Source organism: Nerophis lumbriciformis, linkage group LG19, assembly GCF_033978685.3.
Source record: "Nerophis lumbriciformis linkage group LG19, RoL_Nlum_v2.1, whole genome shotgun sequence".
Taxonomy (NCBI): Eukaryota; Metazoa; Chordata; class Actinopteri; order Syngnathiformes; family Syngnathidae; genus Nerophis; species Nerophis lumbriciformis.
This window is the reverse complement of record NC_084566.2, coordinates 20,513,383-20,531,624: the sequence shown is the minus strand read 5'-3', so window position 1 is coordinate 20,531,624 and position 18,242 is coordinate 20,513,383. Positions and strand designations below refer to the sequence as shown.

The 18,242-nt window shown below is 39.6% G+C and overlaps 1 protein-coding gene across 3 annotated transcripts in view; it reads right to left on the bottom strand.

Moving 5' to 3' along the window:
- Window positions 1–18,242, bottom strand: part of pcmtd1 (protein-L-isoaspartate (D-aspartate) O-methyltransferase domain containing 1) — a 41,098-nt gene that overhangs the window by 12,714 nt on the left and 10,142 nt on the right. Inside the window, exons 1-2 of one of the 3 annotated variants that reach the window (XM_061979353.2) lie at window positions 17,336–17,543; window positions 3,693–4,149 (exon numbers count right to left, since the gene is read on the bottom strand). In XM_061979353.2, coding sequence (XP_061835337.1) covers window positions 3,693–3,999 — 307 coding nt within the window. In that variant the 5' untranslated portion in view covers window positions 4,000–4,149; window positions 17,336–17,543. Of the gene's footprint in view, window positions 1–3,692; window positions 4,150–15,432; window positions 16,229–17,335; window positions 17,544–18,242 lie in introns of those variants that run through there. The other 2 variants (XM_061979354.2, XM_061979355.2) reach the window with 2 other exon arrangements.

Genomic DNA, 18,242 nt, shown 5'->3' with positions numbered 1-18,242 from the left:
GTTCAATCCCCACCTAGTACCAACCTCGTCATGTCCGTTGTGTCCTGAGCAAGACACTTCACCCTTGCTCCTGATGGGTGCTGGTTAGCGCCTTGCATGGCAGCTCCCTCCATCAGTGTGTGAATGTGTGTGTGAATGGGTAAATGTGGAAGTAGTGTCAAAGCGCTTTGAGTACCTTGAAGGTAGAAAAGCGCTATACAAGTACAACCCATTTATCATTTATTTATAAGATTGAATCTATTTAAAAAAGTGTAACCGAGGGTTTATAAATGTCGCCTATACTGTATGAAACTACAAAATAACAAACACGGAGGCTCCAGTTTACACGAGGACCACTTTATTTACCTACTTTCAAAAACTTCCGTTCTACTCCAACGTGTCAAAATTCCGCTCTTAGCGCCTTCAAAATAAGAGCTCAAGGCATATACTGTATAACAGCGCATAACAGGAACTTAACATCACAAAGAGGAAAGCCCATAAAAATAGGTTACAAAAGTTACTTAATAAGAAGCCAAAAAGTGCAAAAACAATAATGTTCGTGTTGGAGTTGTGAATTAGATACACCTGCAGACTGCAGGTGTACCTAATGTTGTGGCCCTGCAGTCATTCACAACTCCTCCAACACGAACATTATTGTTTTTGCACTTTTTGGCTTCTTATGAAATAACTTTTTTAAATAGATTCAATCTTGCACGTGGAAAGTTTAAGTGTGGGCTTTAGTTGATATAACACTCCCATCAGGGGTTGCCGTGCATTCTACGGCGGGGGTGCAGGAGGCGAGCCTCAGCCAGTGCGTCTTTTGCAGCCGATTTATGATCGCTCAGCACAAGAAATACTTTAAACACATACAGTTGTTGTCAAAATACACTGTACATTATATACCTCAGCTAACTAAACTATGGAAATGTATAATATAATTCATATAGCAATACGGTCTCACTGCACAGCAGGCCAGCAGTTAGCCGAGTCATTGCGCAATCCATGTTACTGCACTGAGTGACGTGCCTCGACTGGCTGCTGTTCACTGCAAGTCTCTTCTCAGTATTTGAACGGCAAATGTGAAAATTCAGCGATTTTGAATAAAAATAATCTAAAACTGGTGAAATTAAATGGAAAATAACTTTATAGTATAATCACTGGATACATTTGATCCTGACCTCATGGTAAACTACCGACCGGTGTCCCACCTTCCCTTTATTTCGAAAATCCTCGAAAAAATTGTCGCACAGCAGCTAAATGAACACTTAGTGTCTAACAATCTCTGTGAACCTTTTCAATCCGGTTTCAGGGCAAATCACTCTACGGAGACAGCCCTCGCAAAAATGACTAATGATCTACTGCTAACGATGGATTCTGATGCGTCATCTATGTTGCTGCTTCTTGATCTTAGCGCTGCTTTCGATACCGTCGATCATAATATTTTATTAGAGCGTATCAAAACACGTATTGGTATGTCAGACTTAGCTTTGTCGTGGTTTAACTCTTATCTTACTGACAGGATGCAATGCGTCTCCCATAATAATGTGACCTCGGACTATGTTAAGGTAACGTGCGGAGTTCCTCAGGGTTCGGTTCTTGGCCCTGCACTCTTTAGTACTTACATGCTGCCGCTAGGCGACATCATACGCAAATACGGTGTTAGCTTTCATTGTTATGCTGATGACACCCAACTCTACATGCCCCTAAAGCTGACCAACACGCCGGATTGTAGTCAGCTGGAGGCGTGTCTTAATGAAATTAAACAATGGATGTCCGCTAACTTCTTGCAACTCAACGCCAAGAAAACGGAAATGCTGATTATCGGTCCTGCTAAACACCGACATTTATTTAATAATACCACCTTAACATTTGACAACCAAACAATTACACAAGGCGAATCAGTAAAGAATCTGGGTATTATCTTCGACCCAACTCTCTCGTTTGAATCACACATTAAGAGTGTTACTAAAACGGCCTTCTTTCATCTCCGTAATATCGCTAAAATTCGTTCTATTTTATCCACTAGCGACGCTGAGATCATTATTCATGCGTTCGTTACGTCTCGTCTCGACTACTGTAACGTATTATTTTCGGGTCTCCCTATGTCTAGCATTAAAAAATTACAGTTGGTACAAAATGCGGCTGCTAGACTTTTGACAAGAACAAGAAAGTTTGATCATATTACGCCTATACTGGCTCACCTGCACTGGCTTCCTGTGGACTTAAGATGTGACTTTAAGGTTTTACTACTTACGTATAAAATACTACACGGTCTAGCTCCGTCCTATCTTGTCGATTGCATTGTACCATATGTCCCGGCAAGAAATCTGCGTTCAAAGAACTCCGGCTTATTAGTGATTCCCAGAGCCAAAAAAAAGTCTGCGGGCTATAGAGCGTTTTCTATTCGGGCTCCAGTACTATGGAATGCCCTCCCGGTAACAGTTAGAGATGCTACCTCAGTAGAAGCATTTAAGTCCCATCTTAAAACTCATTTGTATACTCTAACCTTTAAATAGCCCCCCTGTTAGACCAGTTGATCTGCCGTTTCTTTTCTTTTCTCCTCTGCTCCCCTTTTCCTTGAGGGGGGGGGGGGTTCAGGTCCGGTGGCCATGGATGAAGTGCTGGCTGTCCAGAGTCGGGACCCGGGGTGGACCGCTCGCCTGTGCATCGGCTGGGAACATCTCTGCGCTGCTGACCCGTCTCCGCTCGGGATGGTGTCCTGCTGGCCCCACTATGGACTGGACTCTTACTATTATGTTGGATCCACTATGGACTGGACTCTCACAATATTATGTCAGACCCACTCGACATCCATTGCTTTCGGTCTCCCCTAGAGGGGGGGGGTTACCCACATATGCGGTCCTCTCCAAGGTTTCTCATAGTCATTCACATCGACGTCCCACTGGGGTGAGTTTTTCCTTGCCCGTATGTGGGCTTTGTACCGAGGATGTCGTTGTGGCTTGTGCAGCCCTTTGAGACACTTGTGATTTAGGGCTATATAAATAAAGATTGATTGATTGAGATTGATTGATTTAACAATTCAATATATATTTTTTTCTTTTTACATTTTTTTTCTTTCCATGATGGCAGATGAGGCCCCGCCTCACCTGCCTCTAGTGACTGCACGTCACTGATACACACACATATTTATATGTGTGTATCTATTGATATATGTATATTTGTGCGTGTATTTCTTTTTGTGGATTGCAATTGGTGTTCCCCAATGTTAAACTGCCTGTAATAAATACAGTTAAAAATACTTTTAGAGAATAAACATTCAAGACATAGTCAGAATTTACAAGAACAAAGTTGAACTTTGAATTAAAATATTTTCCTTGATGTTAAGAATACATTGTCATTTTGTGAAATGTTCTCAATGTATTGAGTTCATTCAAATTATTATTTTTGACTTTATTCTTATTCAAGTTATATTTCTAAACTTTTTCCTCATAACTTTTTTCCCCACATATGGCTGAGTGTGTTATTATTACAACCTTTCTCACAATTGTACAACTTTTCCCTTACACTAATACAGTAAGTTATTTTCCCTGTGCACATTAGATATAAGATATATGTTTCCCCCTGTAATTGTACCACCTCTTTTCAAACAACGAAGGGCTTAAATTGTTTCTAAATCTCCATTAAAATAATTAGATTGTTGTTATAGTCCCAACTATTAGTAGCGTGCCACTGGCTAAAGGGTCCATGCTTACCAATGATGAGGCCCACCATGGTGCTGAGGTAGCCCGTCCCACTGCCCAGGTTGAGGAAAGAAAGTCCCGGCTGCAGCTTGAGGGCCTCCATCACTTCAGAGTAAATACATGGAGCTGACAGGTGGATGTTGCCATGTTTCCACGCTAAGTCTTTGTAGGCGCTGTCCCGATAGCCGTCAAGATAGTAGTCGCCACGGTCTATGGCCCGGAATGCCTGCTCCACTCTCTCTGTGCGAATATACTGCGCTTCTTTCAGGTTATCGATGAGGTCGTCGTTGTCTTCCCCTGCGCTCACTGCTCCCCCCATGCCGAATGACCAATAAAAAAACAACAAAATCAAAAAGGACCAGAAGACTAAAAGCGTCGGATATCTCTTCAGTGAGGCATTGGAGTTGTTGGCTGAAATAGCGCCTCTGGTGTCAGCTCACAAGACTGTCATCTCCAGAACGAAAGTGACCTGAGAAAGATTAGAGAAACATGTTTTATTTTTTATTTAACCAGGAAACAATCCCATTGAGATTAAAAACCTTTTTCAAGGGAGTCCTGACTAAGAGGCAGCAAAGTTACACATAAAATTACATTCACATTACACATTAAAATGACAGAATGAACATCAAGTAAAACAGTTACAGATAACTGAGGCTCCTTCAAATGCTCTCAGTTTAGATTTAAAAGCATTTAAGGATAAAAAAAGTCCAATCTCTTAGTAACATGTTCCAAGCACAAGGAGCTGCATAGACAAAAGCTTGTTTCCCTAGCTCAGTGCGAGCAAAAGGAACAGAGAGCAATTGGATCTCAGTGCGTAAGAGTTCGTACTTATCTGTGTAATCAATGTAATTGGGCAACAGTCCCAGAAGAGCCTTGTAAATAAAAGTGTACCAATGACGCTATCTCCTAGTGGCATACTTGCCAACCTTGAGACCTCCGAATTCGTGAGATGGGTGGGGGGTTGTTTATACGGCCATCCTCAGTGTGACCTGTATGGCTGTTGATTAAGTATGTGTGCATTCACACATGTGTGTTTAAAAGATATATATATTATGAGACTGCCGGCACGCTGTTTGTATGGAGGAAAAGCGTACTTGACGACAGGTTGTAGGCACGCCCCCAATATTGTTGTCCAGGTGGAAATCGGGAGAAATTCGGGAAAATGGTTGCACCGGGAGATTTTCGGGAGGGCCACTGAAATTCAGGAGTCTCCCGGGAAAATGAGGAGGGTTGGCAAGTATGCCTAGTGGACAGAGAAGGCCCTCACACTCGAGAGTACAAGTCACAGTGGTGTGTCGTGGTTCTATAGTTTCAAAGAAGCATGGTAAACAGACTCCACCATCTGAAGACAGGAATGAGTAGCATTCCTATAAAAAAAGATCACCATAATCTAGCACAGATAAAAAATGTGGCAGAGACAAGGCGCTTTTTTACACCAAAAGAAAAACATCCGTTATTACGGAAGAAAAATCCCAATTTAAGTTTTAGTTTCTTCACCGTGAAGCATAAGGATGTAACAACATAAACATTTCTTATTATGGTTATTGTGACCAAAATGATCACGGTTATCATTACTATCACTGTATTGTTGAATGTGCTCAAAAAGTACATTACAGTATTTAGGATTATTGTATTTAAAACTCTATTGTTGGACACATCTATATCAGACCTGGGCATGTGGCCCGTTGAGCTTTTCAATCTGGCCCACCGGACACTCCCAAATATTTTTTTTTAGATCTTTAAGAAGGAAACTGTAGCTACCATTATGATGTGCAGTGATGTTTTCAAATGACCGTAAGTCTTGAACTATACAAAGTATTTCAATGGTTGGAATCTGCGCTTTTGCATGATATACTAGTTACTATGGTAATGTAATTAGTTACTATGGTCATCTAATTAGTTACTATGTTAATCTAAGTCACAGCAGCTCAGACGAAGCACCAAGCAGTGTGGGTGGGGAGCGTTTCCACAGAGTGTTTCCAGAGCGGCCAGCCTGAAACGCAGGTGTCAGGGACAGACGCGGAAAGAGATTTTTACAACAAAGTTCTAAAGCTTAGTGATATATCAGATAGTAGGTGGGTTTTTTTACCCTTCTGTTCATAATTGGCTGTTTGTTGCATTTTTGTTGCGTTTCGCTTGATTGTAAAATATGTCGATCGAGAGGGGATGTGACGTTCATATGTTGTCAATATTCAGTGTTTTATCGTTTATAGTTAATATTGTAAATCCCACATTCTTTATTTTAATGTGCATTCTGGGTGTTTCATTCAGTAAAACAATTTAAAATTCCATTCCATTAAAGGCAGTCAGTCATAACGTTTTTAGCACAAGTGTTTGTATGTACAAATGTTTAACCAACACGTGTACAGGGATATTTCACATGTCTTTACTGTGTATATATTTGAACAGTGTTTATGTTGTGTACAAGGTGTATTTATAATTTGTTGTGTAAAGGAAATGTCATATTTCTAGGAAACTCATCTTGTATTTGACTTTGTTTATAGGGTTAGGCAAAATAAGTGCTCAACTTCAGCCTAAACCCTTTCGGTCTGTAACATTGTCATTTTATGAATGTACAACTGTTTTGTTTATGTAAAACTGTTTGTTTATTTTGTTGACCACTGACCGAAGAAATAATAAACTAACTAACTATTCCATCAGACATTATTGGGAGGTTTTGTATGAGTGTTCCTAAAAATCAGATATACCGGCCTCCAGAAACACTTTTTCTCTAAATTTGGCCCCCTAGTCCAGTGTTTTTCAACCTTTTTTGAGCCAAGGCACATTTTTTTCATAAAAAAATACGGAGGCACAACACCAGCAGAAACGGTTCAAAAATGAAACTCCACCAGGTTGTCGTGCCTTATTTTGAGTTTGTTGTTGTTTCCTGTGTGTAGTGCTTTAGTTTCTGTCTTGCCCTGTTATTTTGGTGACTCTTCCTGTTTTGTTGGTGTTCTCCTGTAGCAGCTTCACGCCTTCCTTTGAGTGCTATTGCCCGCACCTGCTTTGTTTTCGCAATCAAGACTATTTAAATTGTGCGTACGCTATCCTTCTTTGTGCGGACACTGTTGATTGTCATGTCATGTACGGATGTACTTTGTGGACGCCGTCTCCGCTCCACACGCTGTAAGTTTTTGCTGTTGTCCAGCATTCTAGTTTTTGTTTACTATGTAGCCAGTTTAGTTTTACTTTTGTTTTGCATAGCCATCCCTATGCTTCAGTGCCTTTTAGGTTTAAGCGTTACATACCAAAAAAGGTTGAAAAACACTGCACTAGACAACAGCACATTATTATAATTATTGATTTGCAAAAAATATTTTTTGGACCAATTAGGTGAATTGCATAATTTCCCACAGCACACCAGACAATATCTCACGGCACAGTTGTTGAAAAACACTGCCCTAGTCTATATCGAGCAACCCTAGTTTATTCTCAGACCAAACATTAAAAGTGTGAACGCACAAACTAGTCCAGACCAAATCAACAGCACATAATGGTTACAGCCAGGTAATGCACTCTGATTCATAAGCAACATCGACTAAATTGTTAATGAGCAATGAATCAATGATTACGCTCATCCCTACAGGTGTTCTGACTAATGTGGAGGGATGCTTTACATTATTTACAAGCTTCTTGCGCATGGGAGTAAACACCGGGGCGATGGCAAGATGATGTTACTGAGCTTTGATACCCTCCCACGTTTCCTCAAGACCAACGTTGCGTACTTCACGATCCACGTCTCAAATTTCCTCTCTGCCTCCTCAGCATCTCCGTCATCATCTGACTCAGCTAATAAATTCAGACTTTTGGAGGCCACTTGATAGTGTGGGGTTGTTTTCCATTTCTCAAAGCTTCATTGATTTGCAAGCCCGCCCCCTCCCTCCCTCCTCTGCCATGCTACTTGGTCCTTTGACTCACTTCCAGTTCAAAGAAGCAAAAGTGGGTCAGGCAAAGTCTTGTACGAATAAAGCGCCTTTAGGGCCACTGCTGTACAATCTTACAGGAGAAAATCCTGTATGAGTGGACATTTTACATCTCAAAAGTCAGGTGACAAGGCACAAGATGCCCTCACTCGACTCCTGACGTGTACAGAAAAGTGCTCAATGTAAGGTCGGGGTCACGACTGACAGCTCAGACCTGCATTGGGACGCCTCAGTGAATCATGCCGAATGACCAAATAGAACATTGGGCACAGCAAGCTATTAAAATTCAACCTAACGCCACGACACTTCTAATCCTGAAGTATGTTAGTTATGTTAATATTAAATGAGCTTGTATTAGTTACAGCTGGCACAGCAAGCTAGACTGCATACAGTTTAATGAAGTATATCAGGACTTTACACTATAATAGACATGATGGATGGATAATTAAAATTTTCGATTATGGCTTTTCACAATCATGAAAATATAATAATCGTGGGAAAAAAAACATTGATGGGCCACGCAACGTACATGCAAATTCCGGAGCTCGTAACGGTGAAATGGATGAAGAGCGAATGAGTGAAAAAAAAGCATGTTAACTAAAAATTTGGGATGTCACCATGGTTGCTAGGGCTGGGTGATATATCGAGTTTGTAAGATATATCAATATATTTTTAAACAAGATATGAATTAAGAAAATGTTGTAATATCGATAGAATTTATTTCACATTAAAATGACCAAACGCCGCTTATTTGTTGTGTTCCTTGTTCTCCTCACTCCCTCTCATGGGCTACTAAACCCCTCTTCTTTCTCCTTCCAAGACATGCTTGCACGTATAAGAACATCCATGATTGGTTGGTTGTTTACTATGATGAGTCACGATTGGTTGAGATCAGGGCAATCAGAGGCAAGATAGGGCGGGTCATCGAACCAGGAAGGGAAATCACAACAGACATCCAAAATGACGATGAGAGTCGTAGGAGACAAGAGCGATTTATATATTAAAAACTAGTGGAAGATGGCAGAAGGATTCTCTTCTTTAGATTTTTCTTTTAGCGATGTAGACGACATCCAGGAAACCCACAATGTGTCTACTTGGCCACATTTGGAGAAATGTATGCGTCTGAATAAAACATTCATTTGAGTTGTTTACCATGTAAGCCCAAATTCAAACTGTTCTCGAGTTGCCAAGTCGGGCATATTTCGCACAAGAAATGCTGCCAAAAATGTATTATTTGCTCAGCTATGTTATTTATTTTACGTAGAAAGAATATTTTTCTATTTTATTTATGCTATGTAATTCTGTGCTACTTAAACAGTTTATTTTCTGTGCTGTTAATACCCATCTTGACTAACTGGGTTAATAAAAGTGCCACTGACTGTTTACACTACAGTTGTCAATCACTTCAATTTCATTGAATCTCGTTCAAAAATAAATATCTTTATACGTATACTTTCACTGAAAAATATATTGATATATATCGAATATCGAGTTTAAGTAAAAATATATCAAGATATACTTTTTCGTTCATATCGCCTAGCCCTAATGGTTGCTACTTTTTATGTGACAACAAAGGCATGTTTTTCGCGTTCACGTAACCACGCACGTAACCAATAAAACGGAATCCGCTGTTAAACGAAGAATATCAGGAAAATTTACATAAAAATTTTGTCATTGTGAGGAGAAGGAACATGTGTTTGGGTAAATAATTAGTCTGGGACCGTTCAATCATCCCCGACACACTCAATTGCCCCGTCCTGAACGAAACAATGTCGAGGCGGTTTCTTGTAACAGTGACTAAATTATGAAGCTAAAGCTAGGAAGAACTCTCCATACACCCACAACACATCTCATCTGCTTGTGTTGTTGTGAACGACATCATTCATGAATGTAACAACAATTTACAAAAAGCAGTCAAAGTTTGAGAGGCGCTCACTCTTTTTTTAGAGCCCCAAGTCAAGCTGAGAACAAGAGGAAAGCCCACTTCCTCCCTTCACAATTATAGCGCGATGCGCCGCTACATCCGATTTGACTGCGCTAACAAAATAAAGGTTTCAAAAAAGGACCTTACACAAGCATAATGTACTTAAAGCAGTTATTGATACATTTACAAAATGATTATGATTCGACCTAAAATACTGGTCAAAATTGTCAAAAAATGTATTGCACCAATAGATGTGAGGAGTTTTGCATTTAATAAACAAACATTTTATACAATTTTGTTTGACACAAAAAAGCACACACAGTATGGTGGTAAAATAAGTGTAAAAGATAAAAAAAAACAGAATTAAAAACTAAAACAGAAAAACAGTGAATGTTAGGGTTTTCATATTGCTAGTGTTATTTAAATGTATTGTTGTTTCTATTATTTTTTCTGGTTGTGGCTTATTCCTTACTAATCAATTGGTATCTTATAATGACAAACAGTTGTCACGTTACTTTCTCTGTTATTCCCATTTTACTTTCTTTATTAAAATGTTTAATATTTGCTTGACTAAATACTTTAAGATGTTCTAAATGTGTGTGGAGAAACCGTTAGACTATGGTTACCTGATGTTCTGCGTTATATAAAAGGGAAACGGTACTTTTTTTTTTTTTTTGCCTATTTTTCACAATCTTTATGAGGAACAAGAAAACAAGTTTTTTTTTTTAAGGATTTAAAAGATGATCATAAATGCTTGAAAGATGCAGCTAATGGGAGTCACTCTCTAAAACAGAGGTGTCAAAGTCGTTTTAGCTGAGGGCCACATCGCAGTTATGTTTGGCCCCAGAGGTCCACTTCTAACAGTGAATACTATTCCAGCCATCCATCCATCCATTTTCTACCGCTTGTCCCTTACGGGGTCGCGGGGGGGCTGGAGCCTATCTCAGCTGCACACGGGCGGAAGGCGGTGTACACCCAGGACAAGTCGCCACCTCATTTTAGGGCCAACACAGATAGATTATTAAAAAATTTTTTAATGCATTTTATTAGATTTTTTTTTAAACTAAAATGTTAAAAAAATATGGTAAGTTGCAATAATTTCACCACAAAATGTAGTGTATTTTACTGTAAATGGAAAAACATTACTGCTGTTTTTATGGCAAAAAAGGCAGCTCAGTTGCCAGAATTTTACTGTAAAATTTACATTTGTATTTTTACTGTAAATTAAAAAAAATGCAATTTTACAGTAAAATGTTGACTTTTTTTTTTACGCAAATAAACTAGATTTTTCGATGTATTACTGTAAATGCCAAAACGACACCAGAGTTAATTACAGTAAAAAAAAAGTACTGTTTTTTTCAGAGAAAAATGTTGTAAAAACCACCGTAAATTTCACAATTTTACCATGGAATCTATTGCTACTTTTGCATTACATAATTTGATGGATAACTTGCTTTGAACTCATTATTATTAGAATGTATTTCTATTTAAAAAAATGTTTTGAATGTTTGTTTATACATTTTTGCATAATTAGACAATATTTAAGTTAACATAATTTGCGATTACGTGGAGTACATATATTTATTTTCTCCCAAAATAGAAAAAAAGAATACATTCAATAAGAAAAATTACAGTACTTTATTGATACATATTATTTCCAGGCTTTCGAGGGCCAAATAAAATTAAGTGGCGGGCCACATCTGGCCCCCGGGCCTTGAGTTTGACATCCCTGCTCTAAAACTTCAAAATCATCCAGCGACGTTTTATATACACACTGCAAGTCTATATATAATGTAGTAACAGACATGTTCATAACAATCTGTACAAACCCCGTTTCCATATGAGTTGGGAAATTGTGTTAGATGTAAATATAAACGGAATACAATGATTTGCAAATAATTTTCAACCCATATTCAGTTGAATATACTACAAAGACAACATATTTGATGTTCAAACTGATAAACATTTTTTTTTTTTGCAAATAATCATTAACTTTCGAATTTGATGCCAGCAACACGTGACAAAGAAGTTGGGAAAGGTGGCAATAAATACTGATAAAGTTGAGGAATGCTCATCAAACACTTATTTGGAACATCCCACAGGTGTGCAGGCTAATTGGGAACAGGTGGGTGCCATGATTGGGTATAAAAGTAGATTCCATGAAACGCTCAGTCATTCACAAACAAGGATGGGGCGAGGGTCACCACTTTGTCAACGAATGCGTGAGTAAATTGTTAAAAAGTTTAAGAAAAACCTTTCTCAACCAGCTATCGCAAGGAATTTAGGGATTTCACCATCTACGGTCCGTAATATCATCAAAGGGTTCAGAGAATCTGGAGAAATCACTGCATGTGAGCAGCTAAGCCTGTGACCTTTGACCCCTCAGGCTGTACTGCATCAACAAGCGACATCAGTGTGTAAAGGATATCACCACATGGGCTCAGGAACACTTCAGAAACCCACTGTCAGTAACTACTGTTGGTCGCTACATCTGTAAGTGCAAGTTAAAACTCTCCTATGCAAGGCGAAAACCGTTTATCAACAACACCCAGAAACGCCGTAGGCTTCGCTGGGCCTGAGCTCATCTAAGATGGACTGATACAAAGTGGAAAAGTGTTCTGTGGTCTGACGAGTGCACATTTCAAATTGTTTTTGGAAACAGTGGACGTTGTGTCCTTCGGACCAAAGAGGAAAAGAACCATCCGGATTTTTATAGGCGCAAAGTTGAAAAGCCAGCATGTGTGATGGTATGGGGGTGTATTAGTGCCCAAGACATGGGTAACTTACACATCTGTGAAGGCGCCATTAATGCTGAAAGGTACATACAGGTTTTGGAGCAACATATGTTGCCATCCAAGCAACGTTACCATGGACGCCCCTGCTTATTTCAGCAAGACAATGCCAAGCCACGTGTTACATCAACGTGGCTTTATAGTAAAAGAGTGCGGGTACTATACTGGCCTACCTGTAGTCCAGACCTGTCTCCCATTGAAAATGTGTGGCGCATTATGAAGCCTAAAATACCACAACGGAGACCCCCGGACTGTTGAACAACTTAAGCTGTACATCAAGCAAGAATGGGAAAGAATTCCACCTGAGAAGCTTAAAAAATGTGTCTCCTCGGTTCCCAAACGTTTACTGAGTGTTGTTAAAAGGAAAGGCCATGTAACACAGTGGTGAACATGCCCTTTCCCAACTACTTTGGCACGTGTTGCAGCCATGAAATTCTAAGTTAATTATTATTTGCAAAAAAAAAAAAAAGTTTATGAGTTTGAACATCAAATATCTTGTCTTTGTAGTGCATTCAATTGAATATGGGTTGAAAAGGATTTGCAAATCATTGTATTCCGTTTATATTTACATCTAACACAATTTCCCAACTCATGGAAACGGGGTTTGTAATATGTTCAATATTTACCATATTTTGAGGATTTGAATAATTTCCGGGACTGATTTTTTTTTCGCAAATTGATATCTGTTTCCATAGCAGCGCATGTCTGAGTCCTGGAAACAAATGTGTGTTCCTACTTCAGGAATCAAACATACGTGTGTGTTCTAATCATGGCAGACTTGGTGACAGACAACAAAGACAACTATTTTCAGACAAATGAGGATTCACAACCTTATATTTTTTAAGCTAAATATATGGAGATTATAGAAGTAAGCACGAAGGAAGAGTGAGACGTTGGAGCAGACGGAAGCTGAGAGAGTGAGGTGAAAGTGACAACGCTATAAATGTGGAACTTGGAGACAAGCTATTTTGACATAAATGGTGTGCTTATCCAAAATCAACAAGAAATGTCCCCGGCCAGCTGGAGTGAGTCAAATTTTATATTGATCATGATACACGCAGCACGTCATGCGTGTTATTACAACTACAGTACATATGCTGTCTGGCAAGCTCAGCTGTGTACAAACAAAACGCCTTTCTTGTTGACGTAGAATCGAGCTTATCTCTTGCCATAGTTACCTTTTATGGCTAATATTGTCGTACGGCGATGTGTTACTAAACTAGAAACCATGAATTGATTAACATGGACCCCGACTTAAACAAGTTGAAAAACTTATTCGGGTGTTACCATTTAGTGGTCAATTGTACGGAATATGTACTGTACTGTGCAATCTACTAATAAAAGTTCCAATCAATCAATCAATCAATTCAATCAATCAATCAATCAAAAATAGTTTCCAGTTTTCACTCTTACAATAACAATGTCGCTACAGCTTGGTTATTATACGGGTTACAGAACGTAAAGGAAGTACTGTTTTGAATGCTTTTTTAAAGTGATTTAGAGGTAGAATTGATTGCTCCCACTAGCTGCATTGCAAGCCACTCAGAACAAGCCCATTTGTACATGTTAGAAAGCGGGGGGAAAAACAACCTTTTGTCTTCTTGTCTCTCACAAGGATTGTGAAAGATGGCAATATTCCAAAAAAAGTGCAGTTCCTCTTTAAGAGTGAGACATCTATAATCCAATTGGCTCGCTAGTTGGTCACTTAACACAGGGATCCCCAACCTTTTCTGCACCAGGGCCTGGTTTAATGTAAGCTTTTTCATTTAACATTTTATATGTTTATTAATGTGCATTGTCCCATGTAACAAAGAAGTAACAAATATAGCAAATGGCGACTTCCTATTAGGAGTGTTATAATACAGCTATGAACAAGCTTATTGGTGTGTCTGGAGAAAGTTAAGTAGGAGAAAATGCGGTCGGTTATAAATTATTTTATGTCTCTGTGCGTCCCCGTAGCAAATGCGTCACGGACCGGTTGGGGACCACTGACTTAACAGGTCCCAAGCTTGAGTTTGTCCACGCAATGATCATACTTGCCAACCCTCCCGAATTTTCCGGGAGACTCCCAAATTTCAGTGCCTCTCCCGAAAATCTCCCGGGACAACCATTCTCCCGAAAATCTCCCGATTTCCAGCCGGACAACTATATTGGGGGCGTGCCTTAAAGGCACTGCCTTTAGCGTCGTTGCTCACCTGAAAAGGAGACTATTATATATGTCTCCGTTATCCATAGGTTTATCTATAACCCATAAAGTAGGCAGGCACGGAGCTATTTCGCAGCGTGTGTTTATTCCAGCCGGCACGTTAATACACTGACACATAACATCCGGATTCCCATCATGCATTGCTTCAAAACTACGGCAAGTTGTAATATCCAAAATTTCCAGCCAGACAAACAACATTGGGGGCGTGCCTTAAAGGCACTGCCTTTAGCGTCCTCTCACCTGAAAAGGAGACTATTATATATGTCTCCTTTATCCATAGGTTTATCTATAACCCATAACACGGTGACCGAATGGATATAGTCACTCATGAACGGTCAGAGAAGATAAGCACAAGGCAGCGGCAACGCAGTATTATGGGCCACCTTGCAAGCAACATTCCGTTCTCATTTGCGGATGTTTTCAACAAATCCGTGAAGGATATGTTCCCGGATTCAGAGATCGCTCGCCAGTACTCAAACGGCAGAACAAAAGCTATACCCAAATAGTGAAAGGTAAGTGTTATTTTCTTTTTAAGTAAGCAGCAAGTACAGTTAGTAGAACAACTGTGTTTTCATTACTGTTTACTGTATTTATATATATATATATATATATATATATATATATATATATATATATATATATATATATATATATATATATATATATATATACCGTATTTCCTTGAATTAGCGCCGGGGCGGTAATTAATTTAAAACCCCTTCTCACTCCGGCGCTTACCAAAGGCATGCGATAAATGTAAGCATGCGCTAATTATTTTAAAACCTCTTCTCACTCCGGCGCTTACCAAAGGCATGCGGTAAATTTAGGCCTGCGCTTATAAATTTGAGTGTGATGTAAGGATACCATCATGCACATTTAATTAAAAAAAACGTTATTATGGTCTTACCTTTACTTATAAATGAAGTCCATGCGCAGCTCCTTCTGAACAAAAGCATCGATAACTTGTTTATAGAAGTCTTCCTTATCTTTCTTCAGTTTTAAAAGTCTCTCTGTCTCGATGGAGATCTTCCTTTAAGTATTACCTCCTGCTTCGATTGAAAGTCCAGTTTAGAAAACTGTTTTATTTTAGATATGTAATCCTCCATGTTAAAAGTGCAAGCGAGAGGAAAAAATAAACGATCGCTGCTAACTGTTGCTGCTTGTTGTCACTTCTTCTGCAGCCAGAGTAGTCGCAAGCAGGATCACTAGCGCCCTCTACCACCAGGAGGCGGGAGTCATTTAATGACTCATATTTGACACACGCAGCTACGGTATATTAATAAAACATAGCTGCTTACTGTTCTTTTTAGCATATTCAATAGCTTGGACCTTAAATCCTACTGAATAGCTCTTTATCTTCTTCCCTTTATGCGATTTTAAATTATTGAAATCAGCCTCCTCCATTTTGAAAATGATGACAGGTGTCACTCGTGACGTGACGAGTTTGACCCGGCGGAAATTCTAGGCATATGCTAATTATTTTGCGAAACGAGTTTCACCCGGCGGTAATTCTAGACATGCGCTAATAAAAATAATATTTTGCGAAACGAGTTTGACCCGGCGGTAATTCTGACCCGGCAGTAATGCTAAGCATGCGCTAATTATTTTGCAAAACGAGTTTGACCCGGCAGTAATTCTAGGCAGGCGCATACTATATACCCGGCGGCAATTCAAGGAAATACGGTATATAAGAAATACTTTAATTTCAGTGAATTCTAGCTATAAATATACTCCTCCCCCTTAACCCATCCCCACGGCGCCCCCCCACCCACCCCCCAATCTCCCGAATTCGGAGGTCTCAAGGTTGGCAAGTATGGCAATGATGCAAATAGTGGATGTTGTGACGTTTACTGAACTAAATACCGTGTCAAAGCTACGAATATATTCCACATAGGAGTTGAAAAAACATTCTGTTGTATTCACTCAATGTTTTTTTGGCTTAGTTACTAAATCTACCAGGCGTTTTCTACGTTTCCTAAATCTTCCGGGTTCCGTTTAGAGTGACACCTCCATCATCCAATCACCTCGCTCGTTGATCACGTGACGTGGTTGCCACACAGCCAGCCACCTGTCGTCCAATCAGGGTGAATGACGCCACAGTCAAAACAACAACAGTGTTTGTCATGGCATGTCGAGCAGGCAGCGCTTGTTAATCACGGCGTTCAACGTTCACGATATCCGACCACATTTTGAGAGAGTCAATGGCGAGCCGTCGGTTACGACCTAAATACTGTGTAGAAACGACTGTGTGCTTTTATATGCACCTTTTGTTGTGCAAAATAACGCCATTCTCTGCGATGCGATTAACCCAAATCTTCAGCGTAAACTGGCTGAACCAGTTGGTTAGAAAACAAAAGTGTCATATAATAACCAAGTTGGACAAGTCCAGTAATAATAGCAATCAAGTCGATGCTCTCATTGGTGACATAACTTCGCTCGTGTTTTTGTTTTTAAAGTCAGCGACTGTTCAACATGCATTTTCTCAAAGCGAGCCGTGACGACATTATGACATTTAAAGAAAACAAAGCCCAAATAAAACGACAGAGAGTTCAACGCAGTGTTGTGATGTTAAAGATGATAAATGGCCACAGCTCGCTAGCGTTAGCTTGCCGAGGGCCTGAGTGCGCCATCGCCAAAACACACAAAGGAGCTTTAGAAGAGCTCGCAGAATGGCGTCCACTTGGTAAAATAACCACGATAAACATGCGCCAAACACACATTCTCACAAAGATAAGTCAACTACATTGTTCAACAACAACAAAAAAAAGAATGAAAACATGTTAGCTTGGAATCAAACGAACAATACTCACAACAATGTCGTGTCGCATCAAGTCACTGTTTGGTTTTTGGGTGCAATGCGGCGCTCAAATAAGGCTTTTATCTGGATTTCCCAGCTTTGTTCAAAGACTTGTTGTCGGTTGTTGTGTTGGGGCGAGATGAAACGGAGAAAGTAGAGTAGAGAGGACGAGCGCTTGTGTCCAAGTGGAGGAAAGAACAGCTGACAGGATGTAAACACAGCAGGTCACGTGCTCTGGACGCATCGAGAGAGGACGGCATTGTTAGTATTATAAATAAAAAAAGTCATTAATTAATACATCAATTAAAATGTAGACTTTATTTTTATGTTATTTATTTGATCAATGAAATAATACATTTGTCATATATTATCTAACTAGCTATCCTGATATAGGATAGGATAAACTTTATCCCACAATGGGGAAATCACGTGGTTGCAGTGTAGATACAAAAAAGCTACAACAGTAGGGTGAAAACACATGAAAAAAATCCATCCACCCATCCATTTTCTACCGCTTATTCCCTTTTGGGGTCGCGGGGGCGCTGGAGCCTATCTCAGCTACAATCGGGCGGAAGGCGGTGTACACCCTGGACAAGTCGCCCCCCTAATCAAAGGACATGAAATACGTTAAAAGGGAACAGAGGTGGTGTAACCAGCTTACCATGAATTGATTAACGTGGACCCCGACTTAAACAAGTTGAAAAACGTATTTGGGTGTTACCATTTAGTGGTCAATTGTACGGAATATGTACTGTACTGTGCAATCTACTAACAAAAGTTTCAATCAATCAATCAATGCTACTTCAGCGGCGCCATTTCTACATACAGCTACAAAAGTAAAACAACCAAAAACCAAAATATGAGCAATGACTAATACATATTTTGCACATACAATTGCATCATGCATAAACAAACAACAA